The sequence below is a fragment of the Balaenoptera physalus genome (genome assembly GCF_965194825.1).
Source record: "Balaenoptera physalus genome assembly, chromosome: 15".
Classification (NCBI taxonomy): Eukaryota; Metazoa; Chordata; class Mammalia; order Artiodactyla; family Balaenopteridae; genus Balaenoptera; species Balaenoptera physalus.
The window spans coordinates 31,427,157-31,444,297 of NC_138894.1; the positions used below are offsets into that span (position 1 = coordinate 31,427,157).

At 37.0% G+C, this 17,141-nt stretch overlaps 1 protein-coding gene across 7 annotated transcripts in view; it reads left to right on the forward strand.

Annotated features, from left to right (window-relative positions):
- Positions 1 to 1,357: 1,357 nt before the first annotated feature.
- M1AP (meiosis 1 associated protein) overlaps positions 1,358 to 17,141 on the forward strand; it is a 96,840-nt gene continuing 81,056 nt past the window's right edge. For 5 of the 7 annotated variants that reach the window (XM_082428059.1, XM_082428060.1, XM_082428063.1 and 2 more), the window contains exons 1-2: positions 8,846 to 9,447; positions 13,772 to 14,063. In XM_082428059.1, the coding sequence (XP_082284185.1) occupies positions 9,263 to 9,447; positions 13,772 to 14,063 (477 nt within the window). In that variant the 5' untranslated portion in view covers positions 8,846 to 9,262. The other 2 variants (XM_082428064.1, XM_082428065.1) reach the window with 2 other exon arrangements.

The following is a 17,141-nucleotide window of genomic DNA, read 5'->3' on the forward strand; positions in this document are numbered from 1 at the left end:
TGTTTGCAGATGACATGATACTATACATAGAGAATCCTAAAGATACTAGCAGAAAACTACTAGAGCTAATCAATGAATTTGGTAATAGCAGGATACAAAATTAATGCACAGAAATCTCTTGCATTCCTTTATACTAATGAAAAATCTGAAAGAGAAGTTCAGGAAACACTCCCATTTACCATTGCAACAAAAAGAATAAAATACCTAGGAATAAACCGACCTAAGGAGACAAAAGACCTGTATGCAGAAAACGATAAGACACTGATGAAAGAAATTAAAAATGATACAAACAGATGGAGAGATATACCATGTTCTTAGATTGGAAGAATCAACATTGTGAAAATGACTCTACTACCCAAAGCAATCTACAGATTCAATGCAATCCCTATCAAACTACCAAGGGCATTTTTCACAGAGCTAGAACAAAAAATTTCACAATTTGTATGGAAACACAAAAGACCCCGTATAGCCAAAGCATTCTTGAGAAAGAAAAACAGATCTGGAGGAATCATGCTCCCAGACTTCAGACTATACTACAAAGCTACAGTAATCAAGACAGTATGGTACTGGCACAAAAACAGAAATACAGATCAATGGTACAGGATAGAAAGCCCAGAGATAAACCCACACACATATGGTCACCTTATTTTTGATAAAAGAGGCAAGAATATATAGTGGAGAAAAGACAGCCTCTTCAATAAGTGGTGCTGGGAAAACTGGACAGGTACATGTAAAAGTATGAAATTAGAACACTCCCTAACACCATACACAAAAATAAACTCAAAATGGATTAAAGACCTAAATATAAGGCCAGACACTATAAAACTCTTAGAGGAAAACATAGGCAGAATATTCTATGACATAAATCACAGCAAGATCCTTTTTGACCCACCTCCTAGAGAAATGGAAATAAAAACAAAAATAAACAAATGGGACCTAATTAAACTTAAAAGCTTTTGCACAGCAAAGGAAACCATAAACAAGACGAAAAGACAACCCTCAGAATGGGAGAAAATATTTGCAAACGAAGCGACTGACAAAGGATCAATCTCCAAAATTTACAAGCAGCTCATGCAGCTCAATATCAATAAAACAAACAACCCAATCCAAAAATGGACAGAAGACTTAAATAGACATTTCTCCAAAGAAGATATACAGGTTGCCAACAAACACATGAAAGGATGCTCAACATCACTAATCATTAGAGAAATGCAAATCAAAACTACAATGAGGTATCACCTCACACCAGTCAGAATGGCCATCATCAAAAAAACCTACAACAATAAATGCTGGAGAGGGTGTGGAGAAAAGGGAAATCTCTTGCACTGTTGGTGGGAAAGTAAATTGATACAGCCACTCTGGAGAATAGTATGGGTTCCTTAAAAAACTAAAAATAGAACTACCATACAACCCAGCAATCCCACTACTGGGCATATACCCTGAGAAAACCATAATTCAAAAAGAGTCATGTACCACAGTGTTCATTGCAGCTCTATTTACAATAGCCAGGACATGGAAGCAACCTAAGTGTCCATTGACAGATGAATGGATAAAGAAGATGTGGCACATATATACAATGGAATATTACTCAGCCATATAAAGAAACGAAATTTAGTTATTTGTAGTGAGGTGGATGGACCTAGAGTCTGTTATACAGAGTGAAGTAAGTCAGAAAGAGAAAAACAAATACCGTATGCTAACACATATATATGGAATCTAAAAGAAAAAAAAATGGTCATGAAGAACCTAGGGGCAGGACGGGAATAAAGACTCAGACCTACTAGAGAATGGACTTGAGGACACGGGGAAGGGAAAGGGTAAGCTGAGACAAAGTGAGAGTGGCATGGACATATATACACTACCAAATGTAAAATAGATAGCTAGCAGGAAGCAGCCACATAACACAGGGAGATCAGCTCGGTGCTTTGTGACCACCTAGAGGGGTGGGATAGGGAGGGTGGGAGGGAAATGCAAGAGGGAGGAGATATGGGGATATATGTGTATGTATTGTTAATTCACTTTGTTATAAAGCAGAAACTAACACACAATTGTAAAGCAATTATACTCCAATAAAGATGTTAAAAAAAAACTAAAAATGTGTTAGACAATTTATATACATCTTTAATAGTAAAACATTTGGAAAAATATTTTAAATGAGTTTGTATTATATGAAGAGGGGAAATGGCAATTTTCAAATGCCTTTTCCATTTGAAAGTACTATTTCTTCATTTTCTTCTTTTTGGCCTATTTTTTAAAAATAATTTTCATATACAGAATTCTTAAATTTTGGTCTCCTAAGTGAAAATTTTCAAAGAAGCAAGTTGTTTGGCCTCTACCTTAATAAAATTCTTTACTGGTCAAAAAAAAGGGGGGGTATCAGCTGATTTTTCAACAGAAACTCTGCAGGCCAAAAGGGAGTGCCATGATATATTTAAAGTGATGAAAGGGGGAAACCTACAACCAAGAATACTCTACCCAAAAAGGCTTTCATTTAGATTCAATGGAGAGATCAAAAGTTTTACAGACAAGCAAAAGCTAAAGAGTTCAGCACCACGAAACCAGCTTTATAAGAAATGTTAAAGGGACTCTAAGAGAAAAAGAAAAGGCCACAAATAGAAACTTGAAAATTATGAAAGGAAAAATCTCATTGATAAAGGCAAATATACAGTAAAGGTAGTAAATCAATCACATATAAAGCTAGTAGGAAGGTTAAATGACAAAAATAGTAAAGTCATCTATATCCACAATAAGTAGTTAAGGGATACACAAAACAAAAAGATGTAAAATATGATATCAAAAACTGTAAAACATAGAGGGGGAAGTAAAAATGCAGGGTTGTTAAAATGTGTTTGAACTTAAGAGATCAGCAACTTAAAATGATTATATGTTTATATGTGTGTGTGTGTGTGTGTATACACACACACACACAGTAACCACAAACCGAAACCCTATAATAGATGCACACCTGGAAAGAAGAAAGAAATCCAAACACAACACTAAAGATAGTTATCAAATCACAAGAGGACAAAAGAAGAAAGGAACAAATAAGAACTACAAAAACAATGAACAAAATGGCAATAAATACATACTCATAAATAATTACCTTAAATGTAAATGGACTAAATGCTCCAATCAACAAACACAGTACCTGAATGGATACAAAAACAAGACCCATATATATGCTGCCTACAAAACACTCACTTTAGATCTAAAGACACACAGAGACTGAAAGTAAGGGGATGGGAAAATGTATTCCATGAAAATGGAAATTAAAGGAAAGCCAGGGTAGTGCTCACTTCGGCAACACATATACTAAAATTAGAACAATACAGAGTAGATTAGCATGGCCCCTGTGCAAGGATGACACACAAATTCATGAAGCGTTCCATATTTTTCTGGGACTTGGGGGTTGGTAGATGCAAACTATTACATTTAGAATGGATAAACAACAAGGTCCTACTGTATACCACAGGGAAGTATGTCCAATCTCCTGGGTAAACCATGATGGAAAAGAATATTTTAAAAAGAATGTATATATGTCTATAACTGAGTCACATTGCTGTACAGCAGAGATTGGCATAACATTGTAAATCAAATATACTTCAATAAAAAAAAGAAAGAAAGAAAACCAGGGTAGCAATACTTATTTCAGACAAAACAGACTTTAAAACAGATTGTAACAAGAGACAAGAAAGACATTACATAATGATCAAGGGATCAATCCAAGAAGATATAAAAATTGTAAATATATATCCACCCAACATAGAAGCACCTAAATCCATAAAGCAAACACTAACAGACATAAAGGGAGAAATTGACAGTAACACAATAATAGTAGGGGACTTTAACACCTCAGTTACATCAATGGACAGATCATCCAGACCCCTCCCCCCAAAAAAAATCAATAAGGAAACACTGACCTTAAGTGACACATTATATCAGATGCACTTAATTGATATATAGAGAGAGCGTTCCATCCAAAAGCAGCAAAATACACATTCTTTTCAAGTACACAGGGAACATTCTCCAGGGCATAGCACATGCTAGGACACAAAACAAGCCTCAGTAAATTTAAGAAAATTGAAATCAAATCAAGCATCTTTTCTGACCACAATGCTATGAGACAAGAAAAAAATGTAAACACATGGAGGCTAAACAATATGCTACAAAACAACCAATGGATCACTGAAGAAAATTTTTAAAAACTTGGAGACAAATGTAAATAAAAGCACAACAATACAAAATCTATGAGATGCAGCAAAAGCAGTTCCAAGAGGGAAGTTTACAGTGATACAAACCTACCTCAGGAAACAACAAAAGCCCAAATAAACAACCTAACCTAACACCTAAAGGAGCTAGAAAAAGAAGTATAAACAAAGACCAAAGTTAATAGAAGGAAATCATAAAGATAGGGCAGAAATAAATGCAATAGAAACTAAAAACAAAATAGAAAAAAATTAGTGAAACTAAGATCTGGTTCTTTGAAAAGATAAACAAAATTGGTAAACATTTAGTCAGACTTGTCAAGAAAAAAAGAGAGAAGGCCCAAATCAATAAAATCCAAAATGAAAAAGGAGAAGATACAACTGACACCACATAAACACAAAGAATCATAAGCGATTACAACAAACAATTATACACCAATAAAATGGACAACCTAGAAGAATTGGACAAATTCCTAGAAATGTACAATCTCCCAAGAGTAAACCGGAAGAAATAGAAAATATGAACAGGCTAATTACCAGTAATGAAATTGAATCAGTAACAAAACAACTCCCCCCCAAAAAAGTCCAGGACCAAATAGCTTCACAGGAGAATTCTACCAAACATTTAGAGAAGAGTTAACACCTATCCTTCTCAAACTAGTCGAAAAAATTGCAGAGGAAGAAATGCTTCCAAACTCATTCTACAAATCAGGCATCACCCTGATACCAAAACTAGACAAAGATATCACCAAAAAAAGAGAAAATTACAGGCCAATATCACTGATGAACATAGATGCAAAAATCCTCAACGAAATAATAGGAAACTGAATTCAGCAATACATTAAAAGGATCATATGCCATGATCAAGTGGGATTTTACCAGGGATGCAAGGATAACTCAATATTCACAACTTAATCAATGTGATAACACCAAATTCATAAATTGAAGAATAAAAATCATATGATCACCTCAATAGATGCAGAAAAAGTTTGACAAAACTAAACATCTATTCATGATAAAAAAAACTCTCATTGAAAAATAATAAGTTAATTAAGAAAATAAATAAAATAAACTGAAAAAAGAAATTATAAAATAAACTCTCATCAAAGTGCATATAAAGGGAACATATCTCAACATAATAAAGGCCATACATGATAAGCCCACAACTAACATCATTCTCAATGGTGAAAAGATGAAAGCCTTTCCTCTAAGATCAGGAACAAGACAAGGATGTCCGCTTTTGCCACTTTTATTCAACATAGTATTGGAAACCCTAGCAATAGCAATCAGGCAAGAAAAGGAAATTAAAGTAATCCAAATTGGAAAGGAAAAAGTAAAACTGTCACTGTTTGCAGATAACATGCTGCTATATATAGAACATCCACAAGATGCCACCAGAAAACTACTAGAGCTCATCACTGTTGCAGTAAAGTTTCAGGATACAAGATTAATATACAGAAATCAGCTGCATGTCCATACACTAAGAACAAACTACTGTATCAGAAAGAGAGATTAAGGAAAAAAATCCCATTTACAACTACATCAAAAAGAATAAAATACCTAGGAATAAATCTAACTAAGGAAGTAAAAGACCTGTACTTGGAAAACTATTAGACAGTGATGAAAGAAATTGAAGACTACACAGACAGATGGAAAGATATACCATCTTTCATGGTATATGAAAGATACCATGGATCTTTCATATATTGGAAGAATTAATTGGATTGGAAGAATTAATATTCATGGATTGGAAGAATTAATATTGTTAAAATGACCACACTACCCAAGGCAAGCTACAGATTCAATGCAATCCCTACCAATATAATTCTAAAATTTGTATGGAAGCACAAAAGACCCTGAAGAGCCAAAACAATCTTGAGAAAAAAGAGCAAAGCTGGAGATATCATGATCCCTCATTTCAAACTATACTACAAAGCTACAGTCATCAAAACAGTATGGTACTGGCAGAAAAACAATCTCATAGATCAATGGAACAGAATAGAGAGCCCAGAAATGAAGTCACACTTATATGGGCAATTAATCTATGACAAAGAAAGCAAGAATATACGATGGGGAAAAGACAGTCTCTTCAACAAATGGTGCTGGGAAAACTGGATAGCTACATGCAAAAGAATCAAAGTGGATTACTCTCTTACACCATACACAAAAATAATTTCAAAATAGATTAAAGACTTAAATGTAATATATGAAACCATAAAATTTCTAGAAGACAACACAGGCAGTATGCTCTTTGACATCAATCTCAGCAATTTTTTTGTATACGTCTCCTCAGGCAAGGGAAAAAAAAGCAAAAATAAACAAATGGGACTACAGCAAACTGAAAAGCTTTTACAGTAAACTGACAGCTTTTGCAGAGCAAAGAAAAATATTAACAAAACAGAAAGGGCACCTACTAAATGGGAGATATTTGGAAATGATATATCTGATAAGGGATTAATATTCAAAATATACAAATCAATATCAAAAAAACAGTCCAACTAAAAAATGGGCAGAGAAAAAAAATAGCAGAGGACCTAAATAGACATTTTTCCAAAGAAGACATACAGATGGGCAACAGGCACATGAAAAGATGCTCAAGATTATTAATATTGGGCTTCCCTGGTGGTGCAGTGGTTAAGAATCTGCCTGCCAATGCAGGAGACACGGGTTCGAGCCCTGGTCCAGGAAGATCCCACACGCTGCAGAGCAACTAAGCCCATGCGCCACAACTATTGAGCCTGTGCTCTAGAGCCTTCAAGCCACAGCTACTGAAGCCCATGCACCTAGAGCCCGTGCTCCACAACTAGAGAAGCCACCACAATGAGAAGCCCGCGCACCACAACAAAGAGTAGGCCCCGCTTGCCACAACTAGAGAAAGCCCGTGCACAGCAACGAAGACCCAATGCAGCCAAAAATAAATAAATAAATTTTTTTTTAAAAGATTATTAATATCAGGGAAATGCAAATAGAAATCACAACGAAATGTCACCTGACACCTATCAATATGGCTATTATCAAAAAGACAACAAATAACAAGTGTTGGCAAGGATGTGGAGAAAAGGGAACCCTTATACACTGTTGGTGGGAATGTAAATTGGGGCAGGCACTATGGAAAACAGTATAGAGATTCCTCAACAAATAAAAAATAGAACTACCATACAATCCAGCAATTCCACTCCTGAGTATTTGTCTGAAGAAAATGAAAACACTAAGTAGAAAAGATATATGCATCTCTATGTTCATTGTAGCATTATTTACAATAGCCAAGATATGGCAGCAACCCAAGAACCCATCAATAGATGACTGGATAAAGAAGATGCCATATATAGATATATATCTATAGATATATATATAGATATAGATATAGATAGATAGATAGATATACACACACATATATACAATGGAATATTACTCAGCCATAAAAAGGAATGAAATCTTGCCACTTGCAACAACATGGATGCACCTAGAGGGTATTAGGCTAAGTGAAATATTGTCAGACAGAAAATTACAAATATTTTATGATTTCACTTATATGTGGAACCTAAAAAGCAAAACAAATGAACAACCAACCATAACAGAACAGAAACAGAGTTATAGATACAGAGAACAAACAGGTGGTTGCCAGAGGTGACGGGGGTGGGGGGGGGGCATGGAAAGAAATTGGTGAGGGTGAGTAACAGGTACAAACTTCCAGTTGCAAAATAAATGACTTACAGGTATGAAATGCACAGTGTGGGGAATAGTCAATAACTATGTAATATCTATCTACAGTGAGAGATGGTAACTAGATATATTGTGGTGTTCAGTTTGAAATGTATAGAAATACCAAATAACTATGTTGGGTAACAGGAACTAACATAGTGTTGAAGGTCAATTATACTTCAAAAACACAGAAACACACTCATAGAGAAGAGCTCAGATTAGTGGTTACCAGAGCTGGAGGCGGGTGGGGGTGGGTGGTGGTGGATGAAGGCAGTCAAAATGTACAAACTTCCAGTTATAAGATAAATAAGTGCTAGGGATGTAATGTACAATATAAATAACACTGCTGTATGTTATATATGAAAGTTAAGAGAGTAAATCCTAAGAGCTCTCATCACAAGAAAAAAATGTTTTTTATTTCTTTAATTTCACATCTATGTGAGATGATGGATGTTCAGTAAACTTATTGTGGTAAAACTTTCATGATGTATATAAGTCAAAGCATTATGCTGTACACCTTAAACGTATACAGTACTGTATGTCAATTATATCTCAATAAAGTTGGAAGAAAAAAAGAGTGACTGACTGAATGAGTGAATGAATGATGTGGAAGAGAAAGGTTAAGCCCAGGAACATGATGGGGGTACCACTGGAATGCTTCATGGGGCAGGGGTAGCTTGACGAAATGTCAGGTTTAGCATAATATTCTCAACAGAAATCCAAAACTCTGCCTTAGCACCGAAGAAGGGTTGTTCCCCTGGCACCCAGGCCTTGAAGAAGGCGGGCCTGAGGTGCAGTCTGAGGTGGACCTTGAGGCGGCGCCCGCAATGAGCCGCCCGGCCTGAAGGGGGCGCCCTCGCAGCGCAGGCGGACGTGGAGAGCCGGAAGGGCCAGGTAGCCGCGGCTTTGCCTTCGCGAAGAAAGGGGTAGGAGCAGGGTTGAGGGCCGCAGGCAGGGAGGACGGCCACGGGCAGCGCCTCGCAGGAAGGACTTGGGCCGATCTCGGGCCGGCCCTCAAGCGGATGCTGGCGGGGAGGGTGTTGGCGAGCGGACATGGGCAGCTGCTGGGGAGGCCTGACGCCCGGAGGCCCAGGTCCGCCGCGTCCGAGCCCGCCCTCCGCAAGCGGTTCTGAGGACAGGAGCGGCAGAGCCGAGTCTCCTCCGCCGACTCTCCCGGGCCTGGGGGCTGGGTGGCCAATCCGTCAGGCAGCGTAGGCGTCGTGCTGAGGGCCCACGACACTTTGGGGGGGCCCATGAAATATATTAACTTGTAAAGACCAAAGAAAACAGTGAAACCTTAGGGCCGAAGAAAAGGGGTTTTGTTTTATGTTTTTCCTTACGTGAGGGGGGCGGAAATGAAATTGGAGGGCCCACGAAAATCTTTCTTGCTCTTCCACAGCAAGAGGCCAACCGCCTTTGTGGAGCTGAAGGGCGTGCCAGGGGCTAGGAGGGTGGAGGATGGGAGGGGGGTTGGCCGGGTAGGGCATGGCATGAGGATGGAGAGTTGGGAAGGAGACACATGCAGAATTTCGGAGCCAGGGTAGGGATTTCAGATTTTGTTCCAAGTGTAATTGGAAGCCATTGAAGGGTTTTTGGTGGTTCAAGGCCGAGATTTAACCAGTTTGAAGGGGGACACCAATAAGTGGGCGTTCTTGTCAAAAGTGGAGAGCATAGGATCGCAAATAGTCAGGTGCTGCTTAAGACTATGCCCAGACACATCAGGTGCATTAATTGATCATGTTTGACAGTATAAGGAAGAGAGCTGCCTTTTACCTCATTTAAAGAACAGTGTTGGAATTGCACACAAGTGTGGGATCTAAAAATGACTGTGGAAGCTGAAACCATTCAAAGTGATCCTAATAATCAATGGGAACAATTACATCTGTTCCGGGATCTCTCAAAATTGTTGTCAAAACATTAGAAATTCTCTTACTGTCAGTTATAAATGTACAGAGAATTGAAAAATAATAAAACGAGAATCTGTTTAGCACACTGTCATTGAAAACATTAGAAACATTGAGAAAGTATTTCTTTCTTTGTAAAAAAACTTATCAAGAATAGTTTGAATAGTGCTTGTGCTTGTCTTCTTCTCAAGCATCTCAAGCAAGCATCTCTTCTATGCCTTACCAAAATGTTATATTCCTTGCTAAGTTTGGATGAGCTTCCAACATTTTATCCTTTGCACTTTCAATTTTGTAAAACATCTCCAAGAGTTCCTTTTATATGAAGTTTTTTGCCGATGGCACTTTTTCTGAGACATCTTCATACTTTTTGTCATAACCACTTTCCTCATTTATGTTGATAAGTTCACCTCACTAAATTCCTCTCTCTGCCTGTCTAGAGTCTATTTCTTCTAGCTCTTTCTTCTGTTCATTTATGTTCAATTCAACTCTCACTTTCAGCCTTACCACTTGTTGTTTCTTGGCTACACTTTCATCTTCTTTGGCCAATTCCCTCTTTCAATTATCTATTTTTGTAAGATGTCAATGTGGGTTTATCACTAGGAAACAAGGAAGTAAAACTACACTCTGCTGTCTGTACTTAACCTGAATAAGAGATCTGCAGTGACCAGTCACCAACAGAATTTGAAAGAAGTGACATAATTGATCACTGATCATGATATGTATCTCTTATTTATGTAGTGATTTGTGGGCTAAAGAGCTAGCTGTGGTTTGTACTTTTATGTAATTATAGTTAATATTCCATGGTAACTGAAATTAGAACCATGTTGATGGGGGATTGACTTTAATTAACTAAATTGTAGTAACCGAGATTTGTGTATATTGGAACCATGCAAAATAAGAAGTGCCTATACTCTAAAATGACAAGAGTTTCAGATGTGAGGGAAGGTGGACCGGGGACATAGAAGCTCATTCTACATCAAATAAGGCCTTTGTCTGGGTGCTTGTTTGTCTGTGAATCTGTCTGTGTGTCAGCCTGAAATTCAGCATTGCATTGGTCTTAGGTACTTAATTTAAAAGTATAGTTAAGAGATACTTATGATATGTGCTTTCTTGGTAAATATATTACTCATTGATTTGAATTTCTAGTTCAAGGTTACTCTCAGTAGATTAGCATATTCATTTATTTATTTGTTCAGCAGTACACAGCACACAACTGGAGCTCAATAAAAAATTGTTGAATGAACAAATGCTGACTTCCACTATCCAAGAAGGAAAGTCTGAAGGGGAATAACTTCACAGATTCATTTTGAGAAACACATCTATCTATGCATTCTTGGATCACTTATAAAAATCCTAAATTCCAAAGTGTTTCTGAAAATTGTCATAAATATTGATATCTTTCTCTTAGACCCAGGGGAAATCAAAGATGCTTTTATTTTCCCTGCATTCTTTAGCTAAAACACAATAGTACAGAATCATTTCAGTTCCCAGAGGTGTAGACATATTTTTTTAATCTAAAAAATATATTCTTTTATGATTGTCCTAATGTTCTTTTTGAAATATTTTTATTATTAAATATAACATATTTAGAGAAAATTTCATAAGATATGAATATATACTTTAATAATTATAAAGTGAACACCCATGTAACCACAATAAAGGTCAAGAAATAGAACATTGCCAACACTCCAGAACCTCCCCTTTTGTCCCTTCTAATAATGCCCTCCTCCCTTTCTAGAGAAAATCACTACCTAAATTTTTGTGATAATCATTTCCTTGTTCTTTAAAAATAGTTTTAGCATAATGTACACATTCCTAAACAATATATTTTTGCTTGTCTTTAAAACCTATGTAGATGGAATCATACTATATGTATTCTTTGTGTCTTGCTCTTTTATTCAGTATTATGTTTCTTAGAGCCATCCATGTCGTTGCACGTAACTCTAGTTCATTCATTGTCATCTTTGTGTGAATATAGCAGAATTTATCCATTCTAATGTTGATTGAAATTTGTGTTGTTTGCAATGTGGGGTAATTGTGAATAAGACTATTATGAATAGTCTTTTTGCTGCTATGATCTGACTTTGTTCATGTATCCTGGTGCATGTCGTTATTCACAGATGAATGATTGTGAACAAAAAGGATCTACAGATAAATTATTATAACTAGTAAGAGAGTGCAGCAGTGTTGTGAAATACAACATCATTATACAAAAATCAATTTTATTTCTATCCATTAGCAACAAAACAAAAAATGGATTTTAAGAAGATGTCATTATAAATTAACATTAGAAAAAACAGATCTCTAAGAATAAAATTAAATAAAAGATGAGACCTTTGGGGAAAAGAATGAAATTATAAAAGTCTGTAGATTCTTTTAGATTTTCTATATAAACAATCAGTCATATCATCTGCAAACAATGACAGTTTTATTTCTTCCATTGCAATGCCTTTTATTTATTTGTCTTGCCTTATTGCTACCTTCACTACTGTGTTGAATAGAAGTGATGATAACAGTCTCCTTGTCTTGGATGGAACACTTTCAGCCTCACCATTAAGAATGATATTTGCTCTAGATTTTTGTAAACATATTTTATCAGATTATTCCTATCGTCTATTCCTAGTTTACTAAGACTGATTCTTTATCATGTATGAATTGTTTTTCTGCATCTATTGAGATGATCATATAATTTTTCTCATTTAATATTTTAACGTGATGAATTACAGTGACTTTTTCTAATGCTATGCCAACCTTATGTTCTTGAGATAAACCCAACTTGGTCATGATGTGTTATTCCTTTTATATGTTGCTGTTTTTCAATTTGCTTCTATTTTGCTTAGGATTTTTACATCTAAAAATGTAAGTTTTACATTTAAAGTTCATGGATGAGATTGTCCTATAATTTTTTTTCTTATAAAAAATTATCTGATTTTAGTATCAAAGGTCATGCTAACCTCGTAAAATTAAATGAGTGGTGTTCCTCTCCTATTCTCTGCAAGAATTTGTTTAAGATTGAAATTCTTGGTCTTTGAGAGTAATATGGAACTCATCAGTGGAATCATGTGGCCCTGTAGTTTACTTGTGGGAACATACGTGACTACCAATTAAATTTTTTCAGTGGTTATAGACTATTTAGGTTTTTAAATTTTCTTTTTGATTTAGTATTGGTTAAATATGGTTTTCTAGGAATTGTCCATTTTATTAAACTTACTGGTATAAAGTTGTTCATTATATCCTCTTGTAATCTTTTCCATGTTTGAGGATTTATAATGATGTTCCCGTCTCATTCCTGATGTTTGTTCCAAGTTCTCATTTGTTCTCCTTTCCAAATCTGAGCCCTGGGGATAAGTGTAAGTAGTAAGTAAAGAAAGAAAGCAAAGATGTTGGAGGTAGAGAAAACAGCAAGAGCAAATGCACTGAAGTGAATGGTATATTTGGTTTTATTTCAGTAAAAAACTTGAGGTAAACAAAGCCTCTAATAAGGCTGAAGGTCAAGTCATAAAGGGTCTTGAGTGGGTTTTGAAGGGGAAAATGTGGTTATATTTTCATTTTTAAGAATTACTATGTACCAAATAAACACTTTGCTAAGCTTTGATAAATAGAGTTGACAAGACAGGTTCTCTGTCCTTGGGAAGCTCACAATACATTATGAGAGGCAGTCATAGAAACAAATTATAATATAGTACAATGCCAATAAAGAAACAAAGTCATGAGGGCAAATAGCTTACTTTGAGACTGAAGTTTGACTTTTTGATTAGTTCCACTCAACATCTCTAAGCATTCTCAGCCTTTATAGGCAAACATCTAGATCCCTTGGCAGCTGTTAAGATGGGATAGCCTAGAGAAGCTTGAGTTAGTACCTAGTTTGACTCCTTTCTGGACTTAGTCCCCTAGACCTGTGTTCATTGTTTCAACTTTCAGTTTTATGAAAGCCAGTGATTTCTCTTTTCTTCCCTATAGGTGTAGAGAATATCTAAGTGGTGGCTACAGTTCCACCCCTGGTCTGGCTGCCATGTATCATGGGCAAACTACTAGTAAAGGGCCGTGTAATTCCACGCAGATTTACCAGCAACCTCCAAGGCTTCTCATTGTGCATATCGCTCTACCATCCTGGGCTGACCTCTGCTCCAACCTCTGTGAGGCTCTGCAGAACTTTTTCTCTCTAGCCTGCTGCTTGATGGGCCCCAGCCGCATGTCCCTCTTCAGCTTATACGTTGTACAAAATCAGCATGAGTGCATCCTCCCCTTTGTGGTGAGTATATCTATATTTGTTCATTTTATCCTGAGAGCAGATATGAGGTTTCTGGAGCAGAGATCACAGTTTTTATTCTTACAGTAATAACTGTGCCCATTCCCCATACCCAATACCCCATACCCCACAGGCAACAGAAAGAGCCCGATGTCATCCTACACATGGGGGATTTGTACTGCAGAAGAGGAACCCCAAAATTATTAATATGGGAGTGTATATAGGCCACATCTTACCCCCCACCTCCACTCCTGAGAGAGGAAGAGAAACTTTGGCATTTACAGTCCTTTGGAATGTAAGCAACTGACCTCTTTCATCCCTCTTTGAAATGTAAACACAGGGAAGTAAATCTCTAAATTTCTTTAGAGGTCTCTGGCTACTCTATCACCCTTTAAGTTTCTAAGACTTGTCCTTTAACTCAGGTTCCAGGATTTTTTGCTCAGAAAGCCCCAACTGTGCAGAAATATGAAAATATTTTTTCTCTATACTTCCACATAGGACTCAGGTGAAACTCCCCCTAGGGTTTCAGAAGGCAAAGGCTGGGCTAAGGGCAATGCTTTTACAAAGCTCTCTCACACATAGACAACTATCTCTTTTCCTCCTCAAACAAATTCAGATCTTCACTTTCTCCCCTTTACAAAGTTCAGAAGCTCAGGGGTGGGAAAGACTTCAGAGGTTCTAGTAAATCCTCTTCCTGAGGCAGCCATGCTGCTGGGATAGTCAGAAAAGACCTCATGGAGAGCCAGGACTTTGATTCCTACCTGGTGTGAATAAGACCTCCTCCCACATAGTGTCCATGGAAGCCATGTGGGAGCCTGGACTCCCTCCAACCCATCCAACATTAACAAGGTTTCTATCTCTCCCCCTCCCTATTGAGGTGGTGTCACAGGAGGCCATGTGGGAAGTGGCAGTGAGGCATCTTTTTATCTCCAAGGCAGGATGGTGTCAGTGAAGGCCTAGTAGGAAGCCAGGACTTTTAGGACATTTTTCCTAGTGGAACGCTTAATGGTAGTGAAGCTTACCTACCCCCAGGGTGTCAGTGGGGGGGCCTTTGAGGAACCTGAACTTCTACCCCCACCCAGAGGTAACAAGGCACCCTCCCTTCTGGGATGTAATTAGAGGCCAAATAGAGTCACACCCCAACCTGACAGAGAAGTGACAGGAAACCTCACTTCTCCCATTGGTGCAGTATCAAAATAGGCCTACTAAAGCAGAAGATTTAAACAAGATCCAGAGTCTTACAGCATAATACCCAAAATGTCCAGAATACACACACACACACACAAAAATCACTCATGATTATCAAGAACCAGGAAAATCCCAACTTGAATGAGAAGACAACAGACACCAACACTGAGATGACACAGGTGTTAGAATTATCTGAAAATGCTTTTGAAGCAGCCATCATAAAAATATTCCAACAAGCAGTTATGAACGTGCTTGCACAAATGGAAAAATATAAAGTCTCACCAAAGAAATAGAAGTATAAAGAAAAACCAAATAGAAATTTTAGGCTGAAAAATGCAATACCCATAATTTTAAAAACAAAAATCTACTATGGATGGGCAAAATGGAGAGGACAGAGGAACTTGAAAACAGAATAGAAATTACCCAATCTGAGCAACAGAGAGAAAAGAGACTTTAAAAAAAAATTAGCAAAGCCACAGGGATCTGTGAGACTATAACAAAGAGCTAACATTTATGTCATCACAGTCCAAGAGGAAAGGGACAGGAGGGTGGAGCTGGACAAATACTTAAAGAAATAATCACTGAAAATTTCCCAAATTTGGCAAAAGTTATAAACCTAAAGATTCAAGAGGCTGGTGGAGCCCCAAACAGAATAAACACAAAGAAATCCATTCTAAGACACATCATAATCAAAATTCTAAAAACTAAAGACAAAGAAAGACTCTTGAGAGCGGGACACTGACACCTTACCTATAAGGGAGAAACAATCAAGTAATGATAGATTCTTTTCATTAGAAACCATGAAGGCCAGAGGAAGTGTCACATTTTTCAAATGCTGAAAGAAAAGAGCTGTTAACCTAGAACTCTGTATCCAGTGAAAATATCCTTAAGGAATGAATCAGAAATCAAGATATTCTCAGATGAAGGAAAACTAAGAATTTGTCACCAACAGACCTACCTTAACAGAATGGCTAAAGGAAGTTCTCGAATCAGAAAGGAAATTATAAAAGAAAGACTCTTGTAATATCCGGAAGGAAGAAAGAAGAATGGAAAGAATAAAATATGAATAAAGATAATAGACTTTCTATAGAGTCTTCTAAATTATATTTGACAATTGAAGCAAAAATTATAACATTGTCTGATATGGTTGTTAGTGCTAGTGTATATAGAGGAACTATTTAGGATAATTACATTATAAACAGGGGAGGATAAAAGGACTTAAAGGAAATTAAGGTTTTTACACTTCATTCAAAATGGTAAAATATTGACACCAGTATACTGTGATAAGGATGTATATGTATAATGCAATACTTAAAACAACCACTTAAAAAATCTATATAAAGCGATACACTCAGAAACACTATAGATAAATCAAAATGGAATTCTAAGAAAATATTCAATTAACCCACAGGAAGATAGGTAAAAGAAAACAGAGAAATGAAAAACTGAGGGAACAAACAGAAAGCAACAAATAAATCAACAGGCTGACATACCAATAATTACATTAAATGTAAATGGTTTTATGGGCTTCCCTAGTGGCGCCTATCCCTCGTCCGGGAAGATCCCACATGCCACGGAGCAACTAAGCCCATGCACCACAATACTGAGCCTGTGCTCTAGAGCCCGCAAGCCACAACTACTGAGCCTGCATGCTGCAACTACTGAAGCCCATGCACCTGGAGTCCATGCTGCACAACAAGAGAAGCCACCACAGTAAGAAGCCCATGCACTGCAACGAAGAGTAGGCCCCGCTCGCCAGGACTAGAGAAAGCCCGCATGCAACAACGAAGACCCAAAGCAGCCAAAAATAAATAAATAAAATAAATAAATTTATTTTAAAAAATGTAAATGGTTTTAATACACCAATTAAAAGAAAGAGGGAATTCCCTGGTG